The sequence below is a fragment of the Quercus robur genome, chromosome 8, assembly GCF_932294415.1.
Source record: "Quercus robur chromosome 8, dhQueRobu3.1, whole genome shotgun sequence".
Classification (NCBI taxonomy): domain Eukaryota; kingdom Viridiplantae; phylum Streptophyta; class Magnoliopsida; order Fagales; family Fagaceae; genus Quercus; species Quercus robur.
Genome location: NC_065541.1, coordinates 9,618,038 through 9,634,935, shown reverse-complemented (window position 1 = coordinate 9,634,935; position 16,898 = coordinate 9,618,038). Strand labels below are relative to the sequence as shown.

The 16,898-nt window shown below is 34.9% G+C and overlaps 1 protein-coding gene across 2 annotated transcripts; it reads left to right on the top strand.

The window, feature by feature from the left end:
* Window positions 1–1,973: 1,973 nt before the first annotated feature.
* Window positions 1,974–7,151, top strand: LOC126694507 (uncharacterized). 2 transcript variants are annotated; one of them, XM_050390830.1, is made up of 4 exons: window positions 1,974–2,452; window positions 4,506–4,925; window positions 5,845–6,157; window positions 6,900–7,151. In XM_050390830.1, the coding sequence occupies exons 1-4, from the start codon at window positions 2,024–2,026 to the stop codon at window positions 7,034–7,036; spliced, it is 1,299 nt and encodes a 432-aa protein (XP_050246787.1). In that variant the 5' UTR covers window positions 1,974–2,023; the 3' UTR covers window positions 7,037–7,151. The 2 variants fall into 2 exon arrangements, with proteins under 2 accessions (XP_050246787.1, XP_050246786.1); XM_050390829.1 differs by having other exon boundaries at window positions 1,975–2,452; window positions 4,506–4,955.
* Window positions 7,152–16,898: the final 9,747 nt, after the last annotated feature.

The window sequence follows — 16,898 nt, the reverse complement described above, 5'->3', positions numbered from 1 at the left end:
ATTGTAAAGAAATTGAATAAATACCACTAGCAGCATCATGTATCAGGCATTCCAAATTTCCACCTCCAAAAGCCAAATGATTGTTGTTCTTGGCTGTGTTTGCTACTACAGAAATTCATACAATATCTACAGCCTAAAAACCACAAGAGAGAACCCTAAAAACCTGAGAGAGTGGTTGAGAGGAGGAGACATTCTATTTTTTCATGAATTAACATCTCATTTTGTGATACACTCCAATGTAACCTACATTACATGAGAGTTAGTTACATTAAATGGGGCCAACTTGCTGGCTAGGTCATACCCACTAATTGGATTGCCCAAATTCTAACATGAATTACTTTTTATTTCGTATTTAAAAATTTAAAAATAATTTATAAAACTTTTGTAGTAACATTTCTACTAAGTGGTTATCACTAGTTCAGTTATTTTTTATTCTACCTTATATTCCATTCAAAAAACAAACCACATCACACCACTGTCACCTTATGATTCTACAATGCTCTCTGCTAATTCAAGCATTTTTTTGGATTACAAATTTGTAGTTTAGTTGAGCCAAATGGGAAATTAAAAAGTGAAGATTAATTTGTTTTAAGCATCAAAGAGCTAGAGTTTGAACTCATCATTAAGTTAAACTACATGTTTTCTTTTTTAACAGAGCTAAACTACATGTTAATTTCCTGGATTCATTATTTTTTGAAAGAAAAAAAAAATACTAGAGGTTGTATATTAATTATTAGCTATTTAATTAATTTTTTTATTAGTTTATATTGTAAATTCATATTATTAATTAGTTACTTAATTTTATGACTAAGATATTTTAATAAAAAAATTAATTAGGTACTTAATTTATAGTTAAGATCATTATGCTATTCAAGTTAATTTCTTAGATAATTTTTCACTTAAAATTTTGTAATAATAAAAATAACTCAAGCAACCTTGTACATGTTTAAATTCTATCGTCAAATGGATTAGGGAAAATGCACAAAAATCCCCCATGTGGTTTCCTCTTAAAACATGTAACCTCCTTAAGGTTTTGAGCATACACTTAACTCCCCATTAGTATTTTTTTATGTCTAAATCATTAATTGTGTTCCACTTAATTTTTTTAGAAATTTTAAGTGTAACACAAAACTCCCACATGGTATTGTTTTATGTAAAAATGCAGCTCAAAAATATAAACATGTCATATAAATAATTTATCATTTATTTTTATGGATATTTTAACATTTTACAAATAGAATAATACCACATGGAATTAAGTGTTACACTCAAAATTTGAGTGGGTAGAAACATGAACTTTGGTGTAGTTTTCCCAATGAATTAGTTATGTTACCAGTAAATCAAAACAATATTTACATAAATATTTTAGCCTCATGTTAGACCATATGACAAACCAATAGGGCCAACTATTGAACTCATAATTATGAGCATATTCATGTATCTGTTATAATATTTAAGCATGAGTTAAACTTTCAAAAAATCAGGAGGGTCAACAAAATTCACAACAAATTTTACAATTAAAAAGCTGTTAATTAGAGATAATAAAGTATTGTTGGTAGTGTAAAAATCAATAATAACATGTAGGGTCTATTTGATATTAACTTATAAGTTTAGCTTTAGCTTTTATATACAGTTTTCTAAAACTTTATTTTTTTTCAACTTTATTTAAGGTTTAAGTATACTTTTAACAGAAATAACTTTTAACAAAAAGTTAGATAAACCGTTGTCAACAGACACCTAATCTAACAATTATATAAATTGTAGTGAAAGTTATTGTGTCGGTCTAAAGATGCCAAACTTTTTTTTGTTTGGAGAAGAATACTAAACTTAATTTAGTCATTTACTAAATATAAAAGAATGGATTAATAAACAAACCTTTTTTTTTAATACGATAATAAACAAACTTTTGAAGCAAACCCAACCTCACTTCAACCCATGTCCCTCTATATATATACCTTAACCTCCCCAAATATACCTTCGAACTCCAAACCAGTAACCCATAAATCTCTCTCCCTTTTTCAACATGGGAGACAATAGGGAGCCCTTGATAACCCGAAACAACAACAACAACAACGACAACAACAAAAACAAATTTGCACGGTGCATTTCAAATGCACAGGACGAGTTACACAGCTTCAGATCCTATCTCCGATGGATGTGCGTGGACCAATCGAACGTGTGGAGAGCTTGTCTGTCTTGGTCCATGTTCATCCTCTTCGCCATCGTCGTCCCCGCCATCTCTCATTTCGTTCTCGCTTGCTCCACCTGCGACAGCAAGCACGCCAGGCCTTACGACGCTGTCGTTCAGCTCTCGCTCAGCAGCGTCGCCACCTTGTCGTTCGTGTGCCTCTCAACTTTCGTCAGGAAGTTCGGGCTTCGGAGGTTCTTGTTCTTCGATAAACTCGTTGATGAGAGCGAGACGGTGCGAAGTGGTTACACCGAACAACTCAATGTGAGTTTCCCACGTTTTTCTCAATTCTTAGTTTGCGATTTTTGTTTTACTATTTTTACACTAACCAATCTTATCTTCATTCCTAGGATTTACACGAGTACTTACTCCTATATGTACTTCTGTTTCCGCAGTTGTATTCTTTGTTTTTCTCTTTATCTTCTAATTGAAACAATTTTTATCTTCTCTGTATTATTATATCTTTAGAGTCAATAATTCAATTTTCAAAATGATCTGATGATTTAAAAGATTGGAATAAAAATGGGTTCAAAAAATGAAAATCGTTTTTGGGTATAACCAAAAGGCAGTTGTGCTTCCATTCCCCCCAAATAAAAATACCAAGTCATTGACTAAAGCGGAAAGAGAGGGATTTGAAAACAGATAAGATATTAATGGATAATCTCATAGAGTTCAATTTCCATAGAAATCAAGCTATTGACTATTTCAAACCAATCCTGAAATTGTTAGTTGAATCATAAGACTCTTAGCTTGATTGCTAGGATGGTAAGAGAGCTTTTTAAAATTTTAGTTGGTGCCTTTTTGAATATTTCTCATGAAGCATGTGTAATTATGAAGATCCCAAGATTTTCCGAGATTACAGCGTCAATCAAGCTGTGAGTTTGATTACAGAAGTGAAAGAATAAGTCCTGAATAGGCTGGAAAGTTCCTTACTTCCCAACCACAAAAGTTTCTTTTATATGCAAAGAGAAATGAAGGGACCTTTTTGGTGGGTCTCATAAATAAAAAAGATTCATGAGAACAAAGTGAAGTAGTGTACAATTGTATAGTTGAGCGGTGAACAGAATATAATAGGTCTAGTGATTGCTATAGTGAAGAACCAAATAGCTTAGGAAGTAGTTTCTGGATTTAGATTTGCAGGGAAATTGTCATCTTTTTTCTTTTGGGCTACTCATTAAGATAAATGAGTGAAGCCAACCTAGGCGAATTATTTTATTTCATGATTATTGCTTGACTTTGTTTATACCTTTGTTAATGTTAAGTAATGAAACTGTGCCATAAAGCTCTTGGCTTTTTGCAATCTTATTTGCTCCTATAGTTGTTTTAAGCTCATACGCATGATGCTAATTTACAAAATTAGAATACCACGTTGACTGATGAATGATGATGTACCAAAAAACTCCTTAGACTAATTAAAAGCCACATTCAATATTTACTAAAACAACTTTCCTGGGCTTCTTCTTCATTATGTAACAAAGAAAGCTTCACATGTCATTTCCTTAGTTATTCGGTCCTCAAAATATTGGTAATTCTAAACTGCAAAAAATAAAATAGAAGAGAGTAGCCTGTCATTGTGGAAAAATAAAAATAAGTCTATTAAAACTAAATGCTCTTTGTTTATCCACACCTTTTTTTTTATAGGAGTTTATCCACACTAGTTGATATAACATGAATTAATTTTGTCAACAATTTCTAATTTAATTAACATCTTCTATATGTCTATGTAACCAATGCATTAATATTATTTTTAAAAGGTTAAAGAGTATTGTAAATTAGTGATATTAAATTATTCTTCCCTTAGACCACCGCACTCCCTTGGTGCGATGGTCACTCCACAAGTGTAAGTGCTTGTAGAGTGTGGGGGGCAAGGGCCGGGGTTCAAGTCTCCAGGAGGGAGCTTCACACACATATACACTTAGATTAGGTTAGAGTAGAATTCTATCTTGTATAAAAAAAAAAAAAAATTATTCTTCCCTTAGGCAAATTTCCGGCCAATTTCCTAAATTAGTGATATTGAATTATTCCTCCCTTAAGCTATTTTACAAAATACTCACTCTTTTACATAGATTGCAGCCCATCTCATTTGAGCCCATCATAAATTTCAATGTCTATAGGTCTTGTTAATGGACAAAGCACATGCTATCATCCTAACAAATTTAGTGCATTGATTGAAGCACTAAACTCGAACAAAGTCCCTTGCGAATATTCTTTAATAAAAATGACATTTCCCATGTGTCTAATTTTCCAATGTATCAACATCATATTTTTATGACTTAATAGTTACTAACTGAAATTTTTTTTTTTTTTTTTAATACAGAGATCACTGAAAATCCTATCAGTCTTTGTCATCCCTTGCTTTGTGGCTGAGAGTGCATACAAGATATGGTGGTACGCATCTGGGGCCTCACAAATTCCCTTCTTGGGAAATGTTTACGTGAGCGACGCAGTAGCATGCATAATGGAGATCTGCTCGTGGCTCTATCGCATTACCGTTGTTTTCCTGGTGTGCATCCTGTTCCGTCTGATCTGCTACCTCCAGATCCTACGGCTACACGACTTCGCATCAATATTCCATCAGGATACTGACGTGGGGCCCGTGCTGTCCGAACACCTTAGGATCAGAAGACATCTACGGATCATAAGCCATAGGTACCGTGCGTTCATATTGTTGCTCCTGGTCCTTGTCACTGGCAGTCAACTTGCTTCGTTGCTCATCACAACCAAGAGTGGTGCTGAGGTTAGTCTATATACAGCTGGAGAACTTGCGGTACGCCTTCTAAATTGAGTAAATTCTAATTCCTTCTTTTTAGTTGAATAAAAAAGCGAGTTTTTGTTGTGAACTTATCGACCTTACATCACGTATGAGATAACTATTGATCTTTAAGAAATGTTTGTGAATTTTACAAGATTTTACCACAATTATTAAAATGAAAAAGAAAAAAAAAATCTTGGTGGAGTATTGAATTTTCAAGTAATTTACCAATTCACTAATTTTTCCATGGCTTAGGAAGTGTCATTTTTTGGGGGAGAATGATACCTGAGGATTTTTAAAAGAAATAAGACACATCTTAACTCTTTTTGCTAATGCTAGTATGATATTAGTTTCTTTGATATGTGTTGTCTTTTTGTCACAAAATATTTGTTAATCTTTTTTTCTTTTTTATACAAGATAGAATGCTACTCTAACTCTAACCTAATCTAACTGTATATTTTCAAACATTTATTTCTCACGCCGCATAGGATAGGACCATTATTCTCATAGTATAAAGTTTTTTTTTTTTGATAACATCATAGTATAAAGTTAAAATCATGGAGTAATGTCAGCAAATTTATTTTAAATAAGTAGATGGTGTTAACGTATCGACAATTTCAGAGTATAATAGGAACTCAAATTGAAAATTGTATCAAATTAGCTAGGAGAGCTATGACATATAATATTAAGTAGTAATGCTAAAGGTAATATGAATATCACTTAATTTGTATCTCTCCCATTTAACTATCCAATTATAAAAAAATAAATCTTTTTATTATTATTATATTGTTGATATGGTAACAATTACAGTAATTTATAATAAAATTGATAGTAATTTTAGTATTTTTAAATATATTATAAGCCTATATATGTGCTCTAAGATTATGTGTTTGTTTTTCTGTAGCTATGCTCCATGACTCTCCTAGCTGGGCTCTTGATATTATTGAGGAGTGCAACAAAGATCACACACAAGGCACAATCAGTCACATGCCTTGCTGCCAAGTGGCACGTTTGCTCCACTGTAGACACTTTTGATGTTGCTGATGGTGAGAGTACTCCATCAGCTCAGATTGCCTATGCTCGGCAGTTTACTATGGGTGCCCGGGAAGAATCGGACGGTGACGAAGCCGGTGATGAGGAAGATGACCTAGATAACAACAAGTTGATACCATCTTATGCCTATAGTACCATATCATTTCAAAAAAGACAAGCTCTAGGTAAGTCACAAAGAATCATAACCCTTTCTTTTTAATTGCATGTCTAGTTTCTTAGGTGTTGCACGTTAAATTTCCAATTAAATTGTTGCATTATTCAATAAATTGTATAGTTAAATTAATTGTCCTTCAAAAAAATTATAGTGTTTGCAGGAAAAAAAAGAAAAAAAAAATAATAGTGTTTGCAGGAAAAAAAAGAAAAAAGATAGATAAAGATTTCCTCCGAATCCAAAAGGATAAATCTCCTTCCATTATAAGGCGATTTATAATATCATTTGCATGTTTTTTTTTTTTTTTTTTTTTTTTTTTTTTTTACAAGATAGAAATTTTATTCTAGTCTAATCTAAGTGTATATGTGTGAAACTCCATTCTAGAGACTTGAACCCTGGCTTTTACCCCCCACACTCACAAGCACTTATACTTGTGGTGTGATGGTATCATTCGCATGTATTAAATCACATGACTCATTATATCCTTTAAACAAGTCGCAAAATTATTAAATAGGACATGCAACTAACAATACAGTTGAATACTCATTTGAGCCACCATGTAATGAGTTGGAGTAAATCTACTTCAAACCTCAACTCTGTATATAGATAATATGCTTAAATTGATTTTTTTTTTTTTTTTTTTTTTAGAAAGAAGCATTGATTTTACTTAAATTAACATTATGATGTATGTGTACCATCCAATATACTTTTCAATTTATTTTCCGATCTGATTTTCTTTTTAATTTTTTTTACAGTGACGTATTTTGAGAATAATAGAGCAGGGATTACGGTGTATGGGTTCACATTGGACAGGACTACACTCCACACCATATTTGGTATTGAATTATCTTTGGTTCTCTGGTTGCTTGGAAAGACCATTGGTATTTCTTGAAAAATATCTACAACAACAAAACATATACTTTGGAATACACTGTTCTTGATTCTCCCCTTTGAGGGTGAGAACCATATAAATGTGACGGTCTCATGAGACCATCCTCTTATAGTAATGCGAGATTTATATATACTTATAAAATACTTTTTCCAGTAGAGTTGGGGTTTGTTAAAGTTATATAAATAGGTTAGGTATTGATTTTTTATTTGTTTAAAATAATTTTTTTTTTCATTGTATTTTTCCTTCTCCTTTCGGAATTTTTCTCTAAATCTAATATATTCATGTAATTATGGTTTATTATACTTTATTAAAGCTTTTCTTTTTTTCTTTATTCCTTTATTTTTCTATTGTGAAATGGGAAAATTACACTAAACTATCCTGAGATTTACAAAATTTATATTGACATTCTTCTTTGTTTTGAATTGTTCATAGACCTCATTACTTTTCAAAATAAAATAAATTTAACTCCCCTAGAGATCAACATCAAGAGCATTCACACCAATTTATGCAAAAACTACTGTTTGTTTTATAATAAAAATTTACTATTTCTATTTTAGCTAACCATTTTTCAAAACAACCACATTTGATTATCTATTCTATCATCTATTTCATTAAAATATCAATTTTTCTTGATTTTTTAATCAATTATCTTTTTTCATACACAATAACCATCATCCACACTCTTTATTCACCCTCGAGAAACAGAAAGAAATAATAAAAAATTATTTTGCACGAGCTAAAGTGACTTGTATATTTGCATAAGCATTGTAGCAAAATCTCACTTTGCATAACCAGTTCATAATCTAATGTGGGTAATTTTTAGGATTCATGTTTATTAATTTTATGTTGGGCATAATCGATTCATAATTTTGGGCTTTATGTTATTTTAGATAAGCTTATGCAAATACTCTATTGCTCTTAGATTCACCAATGAAGGCTAAAAAAGTAGTTAACGTTTTTTATATTCCAGTTTCTACTCTCGCTTTCCAAGTGAAATGACCGTTGTAAGGAGGATTTATGTAAAATATTATTATTCTTTTTGGCTTTTTACACCATATGCAAAATAATTTAGGAGATGGCCAATGGTGAAACAAAATTTGTTTGAAAATGACAATGGTATTGCCAATTCCCTGAAAAAAAAAAAAGAAAAAAAAAAGAAGAAAGGAAATTGATAAGGTGATTGTCTAAAAAAATGATATTGATAAGGTTTGTTTCTAATAGCTAATTCTGAATCAACCTGAGAATGTGCTAACAACAACATAAGAGCATCCACAATGATGGAGTTATTTTTTTAGTTATTTGACACCACAAAAAGCTACTTGATCTATTTTACTTTCTCACTTCACAAAACATTCAACATCAATAGTTTTATTTTAACTTTTAACACAATAAAATAATATTTCATTCAACAGCCAAAACACAACCACAAGCACCATCAAAGCCATGGAAACCACCACACAACCACAACCCCACCACTGTAACCAGTACCCATAAAAAACCAACGAAGAAGAGGAGAAAATAAAAAGAGCAAAAAAACTAGAAAAAAACAAGGAAAACTATGGGCAAAAACCTAGATCAGAAAAGCAAGAAAAAACTCACAGATCGACAACAACCAGCAAAAACGCAGCCCAAAACACAAACTGAGAGGCTGAAAATCCATGCTTGAAACACAAGAGAAAGGCCAAACCCACTCCCGAAAGGCCGAAACACAAACCCATGCTTGAAACACAAACCCAGCCTGAAACACAAACACAGCCCAAAACCTAGCCCAAAATCCACGTCGAAATACAAACACAAACGTCGAAGGGTCCGGCTCCCCTCCCGTTCAATTATCTCCCGTTCTCTCCCATTTTAAAATAAATGAATGACATGTGGCACATAAATGATCTAAAGGTAGAAAAAAGGACACGTCAAACCCCATTTATTTCTCAAGTTATCTTTTCTTCTTTTCCCCTCTCTCTTCCCTCTACAACATCACCTCTGTGCCGACACATTGCCAATGAACTAGGTATGCAACAAAACACAACACAAAAATTCAAAGAGTTTTTAACAAATTCATCATTGTTTCAAACTACCTGAGCTCTTCAAAGGAATCAATAAAAAGATCATTTTTTTATATTACATGAATGCAAATATAATACTTTCAAAAATCGAAACTTGTGTAATAATCACAGCTAGAAACTTGTATATAAATTCAACTCATTTTGTGAACTTTTACAATCAAAATTAGGAAATGAGTAACGAAATTAGTAACCTATTCCCACTAGAAAATCCATACCCCAAAAAAAAAAAAAATTCTTCCTTGCGTTGTGTTCTTATTATACCCAGTAAAAAACCCATAGAAAAATTTTAGTATCACCGTAATCCCATAATCAAAACAATTGTACGCTCTGTTTGTTTCGCTGGAAAACTTTCTATAAAAATAGTTTTTCATATTTTCTAGTATTTGGTAGCACAAAAAAAATCTGGTCAATGGAAAACTATCTTTGGTCAATGGAAAACCCTAATAAAAATAAGGCTTATTTTCTATAAGTTGTTTTCCAATTTTTTTTTTTTTTGGAAAACAATCTCTCTCTCATGCGTTGCATCTCCTATAAATATTATTTTCGTCTATAGCCGTGGGAAACATAATTTTTTGGCGCATTCTCTCTCTCATGGTAAGTTTTCTCACTTTTTCTCTCTTCCCTTTACTTTTTCTCTCCTCACACCCTCACTGTCATTAACTCTGGTCTCTACTCTTCCCATAGATCTATCTCTCTCTAACTGTCTCTCTTCTCTCTTTTCTCCATGTTTCTCTTCCCCTCTATAACACAATTCTCTGATTAAATTTTTTCTCCCTTCACTAATCGGTCAATAGCTCCGACTTGCAAAGGAGAACAAATTATTTCATTCCTCTCTACCAAAATTCTAATTCTTTGCTTTGAATTTCAAGCTCGATTTTTTTTTTTTCTTTTTTCTCTAAGAAAATTTTCAGTTTGATGGATTCCAGGCAGAAGTTATTTCTTTTTCATACATAAAGTGAAAAATAAAAATAAAAATAAAATAAAAGAAGAAGAAGAAGAAAGAATGTATGAAGTAAAAGATGAAAATTTTAAACATAGTACTTACATTGCTCTAAATTGCTTTTACATGAGACAATCTTTACCGTGGACTAATAATATTGTTATATAATGAATGATAATTGTTTAGAAGAATTGCATTTGTTGGCAAATACTTTTTTTGTTGGCAGATACTATACAGTGATGATATATTACAGTACATTATATAAATACATAATTTATAGTAATATTGAAGACTTGTGGTTGATCATAGTAAACAATTAGAATACCAACAAAAAGAGTAGACAATTAAAAGTTATTGTTATTTATACTCATTGAAAATGTATTCCCCTGTCAAATTTATATATATATATATATAGAGAGAGAGAGAGAGAGAGAGAGCATCCATATCAGGGGTGAACTCTTTCTTCAACACTAAGAGCTGATAGTCATATTCAGTTTCTTGCTGAATAGGATTTCAACTCTGAAAGAAACAGAGCCAAAAGAGAAGCCTATAGAGCCAACTATACCAGAGAACAAAAAGAAGAAGTTTTGGAGAAATGGAAGTTATTCATGAAAGAGGTATCCAGTGATTATCCTTTCTTTGAATACTTTGAGAAACATTTCAAATGGCATAAAAAGTCAAATGTCATAACCAAACTTCCAGCAAATCCTACCCAACCAACAAGTGTTAGGAATCCATCACAAAAAGTAGAGAAGCCAGTCTCTCCTTCCCCAAAAGTAAATGTCTTGGAAGCTCACATATCCTCTAGCAGTTCTAGTAGACCCTCCTCAGAAGATGAAACGGAGAAAGACCAACTAGATGACCAGCTTCAAGATACACCCCCAATCCTTCCTAGGAAAAGGATATCCAAATATAGAGGAAAAGAAACTTCTAAAGATTTCCACAGGAAAAAAACAGTTTCCAAACAGTATAGAAAACAGAAGTTCAAGAACAATGATTTCTATAAAAAGGGGAACACCAAGTCCATAGAAAACCTCAAACCTAAAACAAAAGGAAAATGCTTTAATTGTGGGAAAAAGGGACATTTCAAGAAAGAATGCCCCGGCATGGCCAAATCCCCTACCAACTCCTTAATCGGTGAAGATATCTCCAAGATCTTAGAACTAGACCACCCAGAAAGTGAGTCCCCCAATAGTTCTATTAACCGAGAAATCTGTCAGATTTACCAATCTTCATCCTCTCCTAGAGCTTCGACCAGCACCCCTAGTAGTCCAAATGATGTCATACCTTGTAAGGATAGTTGTTGCAGAAACAACACTATCAATGTTCTTTCTAAGCAAGAAGAACTCCTCTTAGATCTCATAGAACATATCAAAGACCCAAAGGAGAAAGCTCAGAGACTTAGTGAGTTCCACAAAACCCTAGTTAAGGAAGCCAGTACATCCAAACCTAGGATTCAGGAACCCAAAGTTGATTTGGAGAAAATCTATAATAGGTTTACCAAATCCAAGAAAGAGATAACCATCCAAGATCTCCAGAAAGAGATTAAGGATACCAAATCAGAAGTGAGAAACCTTAAGCAAGAGTTAACCATCCTTAGGGTTGATCACAGTCTTACTGACCAAAGAGTCAAACAGTTAGAATATACTTCTCATCAAGGTAATAAGGAAGGAACCTTATTACAGAACCCTTCTGATGAAGAAGATGAAACGGTTAACCCTACTACAGATATGGAACAAGAACCAACCAATGGATCGTTCTTGCAAACCATCAGTAGAATTAACTTTCAGAAATGACCTCCAAAGTCAGGATTGTCATCAGCAGAAATTTTGAATTTGAGGTAGTAGCCTTAATAGATTCAGGCGCTGATCTCAACTGCATCCAAGAAGGAATCATCCCCTCTAAATACTTCCAGAAAACCAAAGAAAGGTTAACTTCCGCAAGCGGAGGAAAAATGCAGATTGAATTCAAGATTCCAAAAGCACATGTTTGCCAAGACAATGCGTGTTTCAAAACCACCTTTATTCTTATCAAAAATATGACAGATAGGGTCATCTTAGGAAACCCTTTCATGTGTCTCCTGTATCTTTTCATCACGGATAGTGAAGGAATCACTACCCATCCTTTTGGCCAACCAGTTAGGTTTAAGTTTCTTAGGAGTCCGGAACCTAAAGACATCACCAGTCTCCAGGGAGTTTCTATCTCCAAGACCCTTAACCTTATCAAAGCCAAAACCCAACACCTTATGTACCTTGGTAATGAGCTAAGTTACAAAAGGATTGATGAGCAATTAGCTTGCAAAAGCTACCAAGCTGAGATCAGAAAGTTTGAAGGGAAACTTAAGCAGGATGTCTGCTCTGATCTTCCCACAGCCTTTTGGCATAGGAAAAGGCACGAGGTAGCCCTTCCTTATGTCAAGGATTTCCATGAAAAGAACATCCCAACCAAAGCCATACCTATCCAAATGAGCCAGGAACTCATGAATACTTGCAAGGTAGAAATTGAGGATCCTCTTAAAAAGGGAATCATCAGAAACTCTAGGTCATCATGGTCTTGTCCAACCTTTTATGTCCAGAAAAATGCTGAGATTGAGAGAGGTGTCCCTAGACTTGTCATTAACTACAAGCCCCTTAACAAGGTCTTAGAATGGATAAGGTATCCTATCCCCAACAAAAGAGATTTAGTTAACAGGCTTAGCAAAGCAGTGGTCTTTAGTAAATTCGACATGAAGAGTGGTTTTGGCAGATACAAATCAGAGAGTTTGATAGATACAAAACAGCCTTCACCACACCCTTTGGCCATTACGAATGGAATGAAATGCCCTTTGGTCTTAAGAATGCGCCTTCTAAATTCCAAAATATCATGAATGAGATTTTCAATCCATTCTCCAGCCATATCATTGTATACATTGATGATGTACTCATCTTCTCAGAATCTCTGACTCAACATTGGAAGCATCTTAGAACATTCTTCCAAACCATCAAGCATAATGGTCTTGTTGTTTCAACCCCAAAGATCAAACTTTTCCAAACTAATGTCCGATTCTTAGGTTTTGATATAAGACATGATGTCATCAAACCCATAGATAGAGCCATTCAGTTTGCAGATAAGTTTCCAGATGAAATTCTAGACAAAACCCAGCTTCAAAGGTTTCTAGGATCCCTCAATTACATTTCTGATTTCTATCAAAACCTTAGGCAACAATGCAAGCCTCTTTTTGATAGACTTCGAACCAATCCTCCTCCTTGGACACCCACTCATACATTGGTCGTTCAACAAATCAAGAAATATGTTAAGACACTCCCTTGTCTAGGAATCCCCTCTGAAAATTCCTTCAAGGTCGTCTAGACAGATGCCTCTAACATTGGTTATGGCGGCATTCTTCTCCAACGTGTCGGTCCCACTTCCCCTGAACAGATAGTTTGTTTTCACTCAGGAATTTGGACTCCCACTCAGTTAAACTATAGTACTATTAAAAAAGAAATTTTAGCTATAGTACTATGCATTTCAAAATTTCAAAGTGATCTTTTGAATTAAAAGTTTTTATTAAGAATTGATTGCAAATCTGCAAAACATGTTTTAGAAAAATATGTTCAAAACATTGCATCAAAACAGATTTTTGCACATTGGCAAGCCATTCTTTCAGTTTTTGATTTTGACATAGAATTCATAGCCGGAACTCAGAACAGTATCCCTGACTTCCTAACCCGTAAATTTTTGCAGAATCCAGATCAAAATGTCCGAGAAGAAACCCGAACAACCCCAACCTCCCAAGTTGCCTAAACAGCAAACCACTAGAAGTACTAGTCAGGCAAAGAACCCTGGCCCTTTAGTACCTTTCTCCTCCAGCCCAGCAAAAGCCTTACCTATGTCACCATCCATTGTTGCCAATCGATATTTGGTGTCCACCATTCCAAAACCAAATTACCAAAGGCCCCAAGGACAACACAGTTATAGTTCTGCTTTAGCCACACCACCTCTCAAAGCAATTTCTCCATATACAATCGAAGAACCTTTTGGCCCAATAGTGCCCAAACAATCTTCTTCTTATCTTCCTCCAAGAACAGGAAGAGCCTCTTACATCAGAAAACCTTTTGTTCAGCATATCTCTTATATTGAGCCACACTTGGTTCACATAACAAATCCGCTAGCATTAGCAATGGAAATACTGCCCCATGAATGGCATTTCCTTCCCCAAAGCCCAGAGAAGAACATCAAATTCTATAAAGGCATTCTCACTCAAGAAAAGTCTGCCAAAATAGAAAATATCACGGACAGAAATAATCCTTCAAAGGTTGTGTACCATAAATTCATAATTCAGAGTTTTGTGAGCTGCAAAGACTGGGGACACCCCTCCTCACTCAGAACACTTACAGTACTCAAGGGATCAAAACCCCTGTATAATTATTATGATTATATGGCTGCATTTGAAAAGGTTTTATTCTTCTAGAATGAGAGCTATGACCACTCATGGTTCATACAATTTGACAAGAAATTCAAAGGCCAGATACCCTCATGGTTTCTCAAGTGGTGGGAAATGTTTGGATCAATTCCACAGAACTTCCCAGAACCTCTTCAGGACGCATTAAGGTATTTCAGCTCCAGATTCCAAGTGGACAAACATTCTTCCCAGTTTCCAGCAATCTTGCACATGACAGTTAAGTACAAGATCCACTGGATTAGCATGTGGAATTATGTTATCAACCAGAATCTACTTGATAGGGAATTCTTTGTGAAATGGTGGGATAAATTCAGACCCATTGACATTATCTCCAAATTATACGACAATTTTCCTCTTCCAGTACAGAGAATCATTGCTCATTGCACAAGATCACAGTCCAGCCTAGATTCCGTCTAGATTGCCGGGAAATCTAGCAAAGAGCTCAAGGATCTTACCCAGCAGCTGCTTCTCCAATCAGAACAGTTAGAGTCAGAAGAAAAGAACTCTCCTGCCTCTTCAGAAGCGTCAGTTAATCGTGCTCCAATTGACCCATTCTAGGACTCCCAAGATCCTTATGATGGTTATAATTTGGATAGCGATTAAGCCATTCCAGAACAGCTCCTGGATACTCTAGAACAGCTTCGGAAGCCCCAGAATAGCTCAAGAACCACCTTTGCACCCGGTTACTATTCCAGGAACAGTACTCGTACCAGCAAAGTTGCCGACAAGCTACTATTCACTACACAGTATCAGAACACTGTGTAGAATTACTATTCAGAAAAGTAAGGGGACAGAACACTGTTCATAAATAATGACCGATACTGTTCACTCAACAGTACCTTGACAAAATCATTGAAGTTACTATTTACTTTCGGCTGAAAAGAAATTCACCCAAGAGTAAAAGCAGTTTACCTTCTGTGATTCCCGCAGTCTCCTGAAGAATCCAAGGCTTCCTCTAAGCTATAAAAGGAACCCTTTGCTTCAGTCTTCAGCATGTTCAGTTTGTAGGCTTAGTTTTACACACTACCTCAGAGCTCCAGCTTTACTTTGTAATAGAAATACTTTGTAAACCAAAATGGCTCTCTTCTCCTCTCCCCTAGTTTACACTTGTAACAGGACTACATTTGTAACCTATTTATGCTTCCGCCCCGAGACTGCCCATTTGAACGGCATTCTCTCCCCTTGTCTGTAGCTTACCCCCTTTTGGTATCAGAGCCAGCAATCTTGCACATGACAGTTAAGTGCAAGATCCACTGGATTAGCATGTGGAATTATGTTATCAACCAGAATCTACTTGATAGGGAATTCTTTGTGAAATGGTGGGATAAATTCAGACCCACTGACATTATCTCCAAATTATACGACGATTTTCCTCTTCTAGTACAGAGAACCATTACTCATTGCACAAGATCACAGTCCAGCGTAGATTCCGTCCAGATTGCCGGGAAATCTAGCAAAGAGCTCAAGGATCTTGCCCAGCAACTGCTTTTCCAATCAGAACATTTAGAGTCAGAAGAAAAGAACTCTCCTGCCTCTTCAGAAGCGTCAGTTAATCGTGCTCCAATTGACCCATTCTAGGACTCCTAATATCCTTATGATGGTTATAATTTGGATAGCGATTAAGCCATTCCAGAACAGCTCCAGATACTCCAGAACAGCTCCGGAAGCCCCAGAATAGCTCAAGAACCACTTTTGCACCCGGTTACTATTCCAGGAACAGTACCCGTACCAGTAAAGCTGTCGACAAGTTACTATTCACTACACAATATCAGAACACTGTGCAAAATTACTATTCAGAAAAGTAAGGGGACAGAACATTGTTCATAAACAGTGACCGATACTGTTCACTCAACAGTACCCTGACAGAATCATTGAAGTTACTATTTACTTTCGGCTGAAAAGAAATTCACCCAAGAGTAAAAGCAGTTTACCTTCCGTGATTCCCGCAGTCTCCTAAAGAATCCAAGGCTTCCTCTAAGCTATAAAAGGAACCCTTTTCTTTAGTTTTCAGCAGGTTCAATTTGTAGACTTAGTTTTACACACTACCTCAGAGCTCCAGCTTTACTTTGTAATAGAAATACTTTGTAAACTAAAATGGCTCTCTTCTCCTCTCCCCTAGTTTGACGACCCTCACATCTTAAAGGTCCTCACCCTCAACATCAAAACCCATGGAACTTTCTTGTTACATGGAACCAGACAGCCTGCTCTTATATACAGAGTGTATTATAAGTGCATGAGAACAAACATGTCTATCCAAGCCGTAGACAAGAGAAAGGCTGGTGAAACCACCCTCATCCAAACCCCAGACATTAGATCCATAGTTCAGGTACCCAGAACCCTGAAATGGTCTGAAGTCACATTTCCTTCACATTGGACTATAGATAATGAAAATCATCATCTACAGATCCAAAAACCAGT

Coding starts and splice junctions, on each gene's coding strand:
- LOC126694507 (XM_050390829.1), top strand. CDS start 2,024: ATGGGAGACAATAGGGAGCCCTTGATAACCCGAAACAACAACAACAAC. Junction 4,956..5,844: donor ATACAGCTGGAGAACTTGCG/GTACGCCTTCTA, acceptor GTTTTTCTGTAG/CTATGCTCCATGACTCTCCT. Junction 6,158..6,899: donor TCAAAAAAGACAAGCTCTAG/GTAAGTCACAAA, acceptor TTTTTTTTACAG/TGACGTATTTTGAGAATAAT.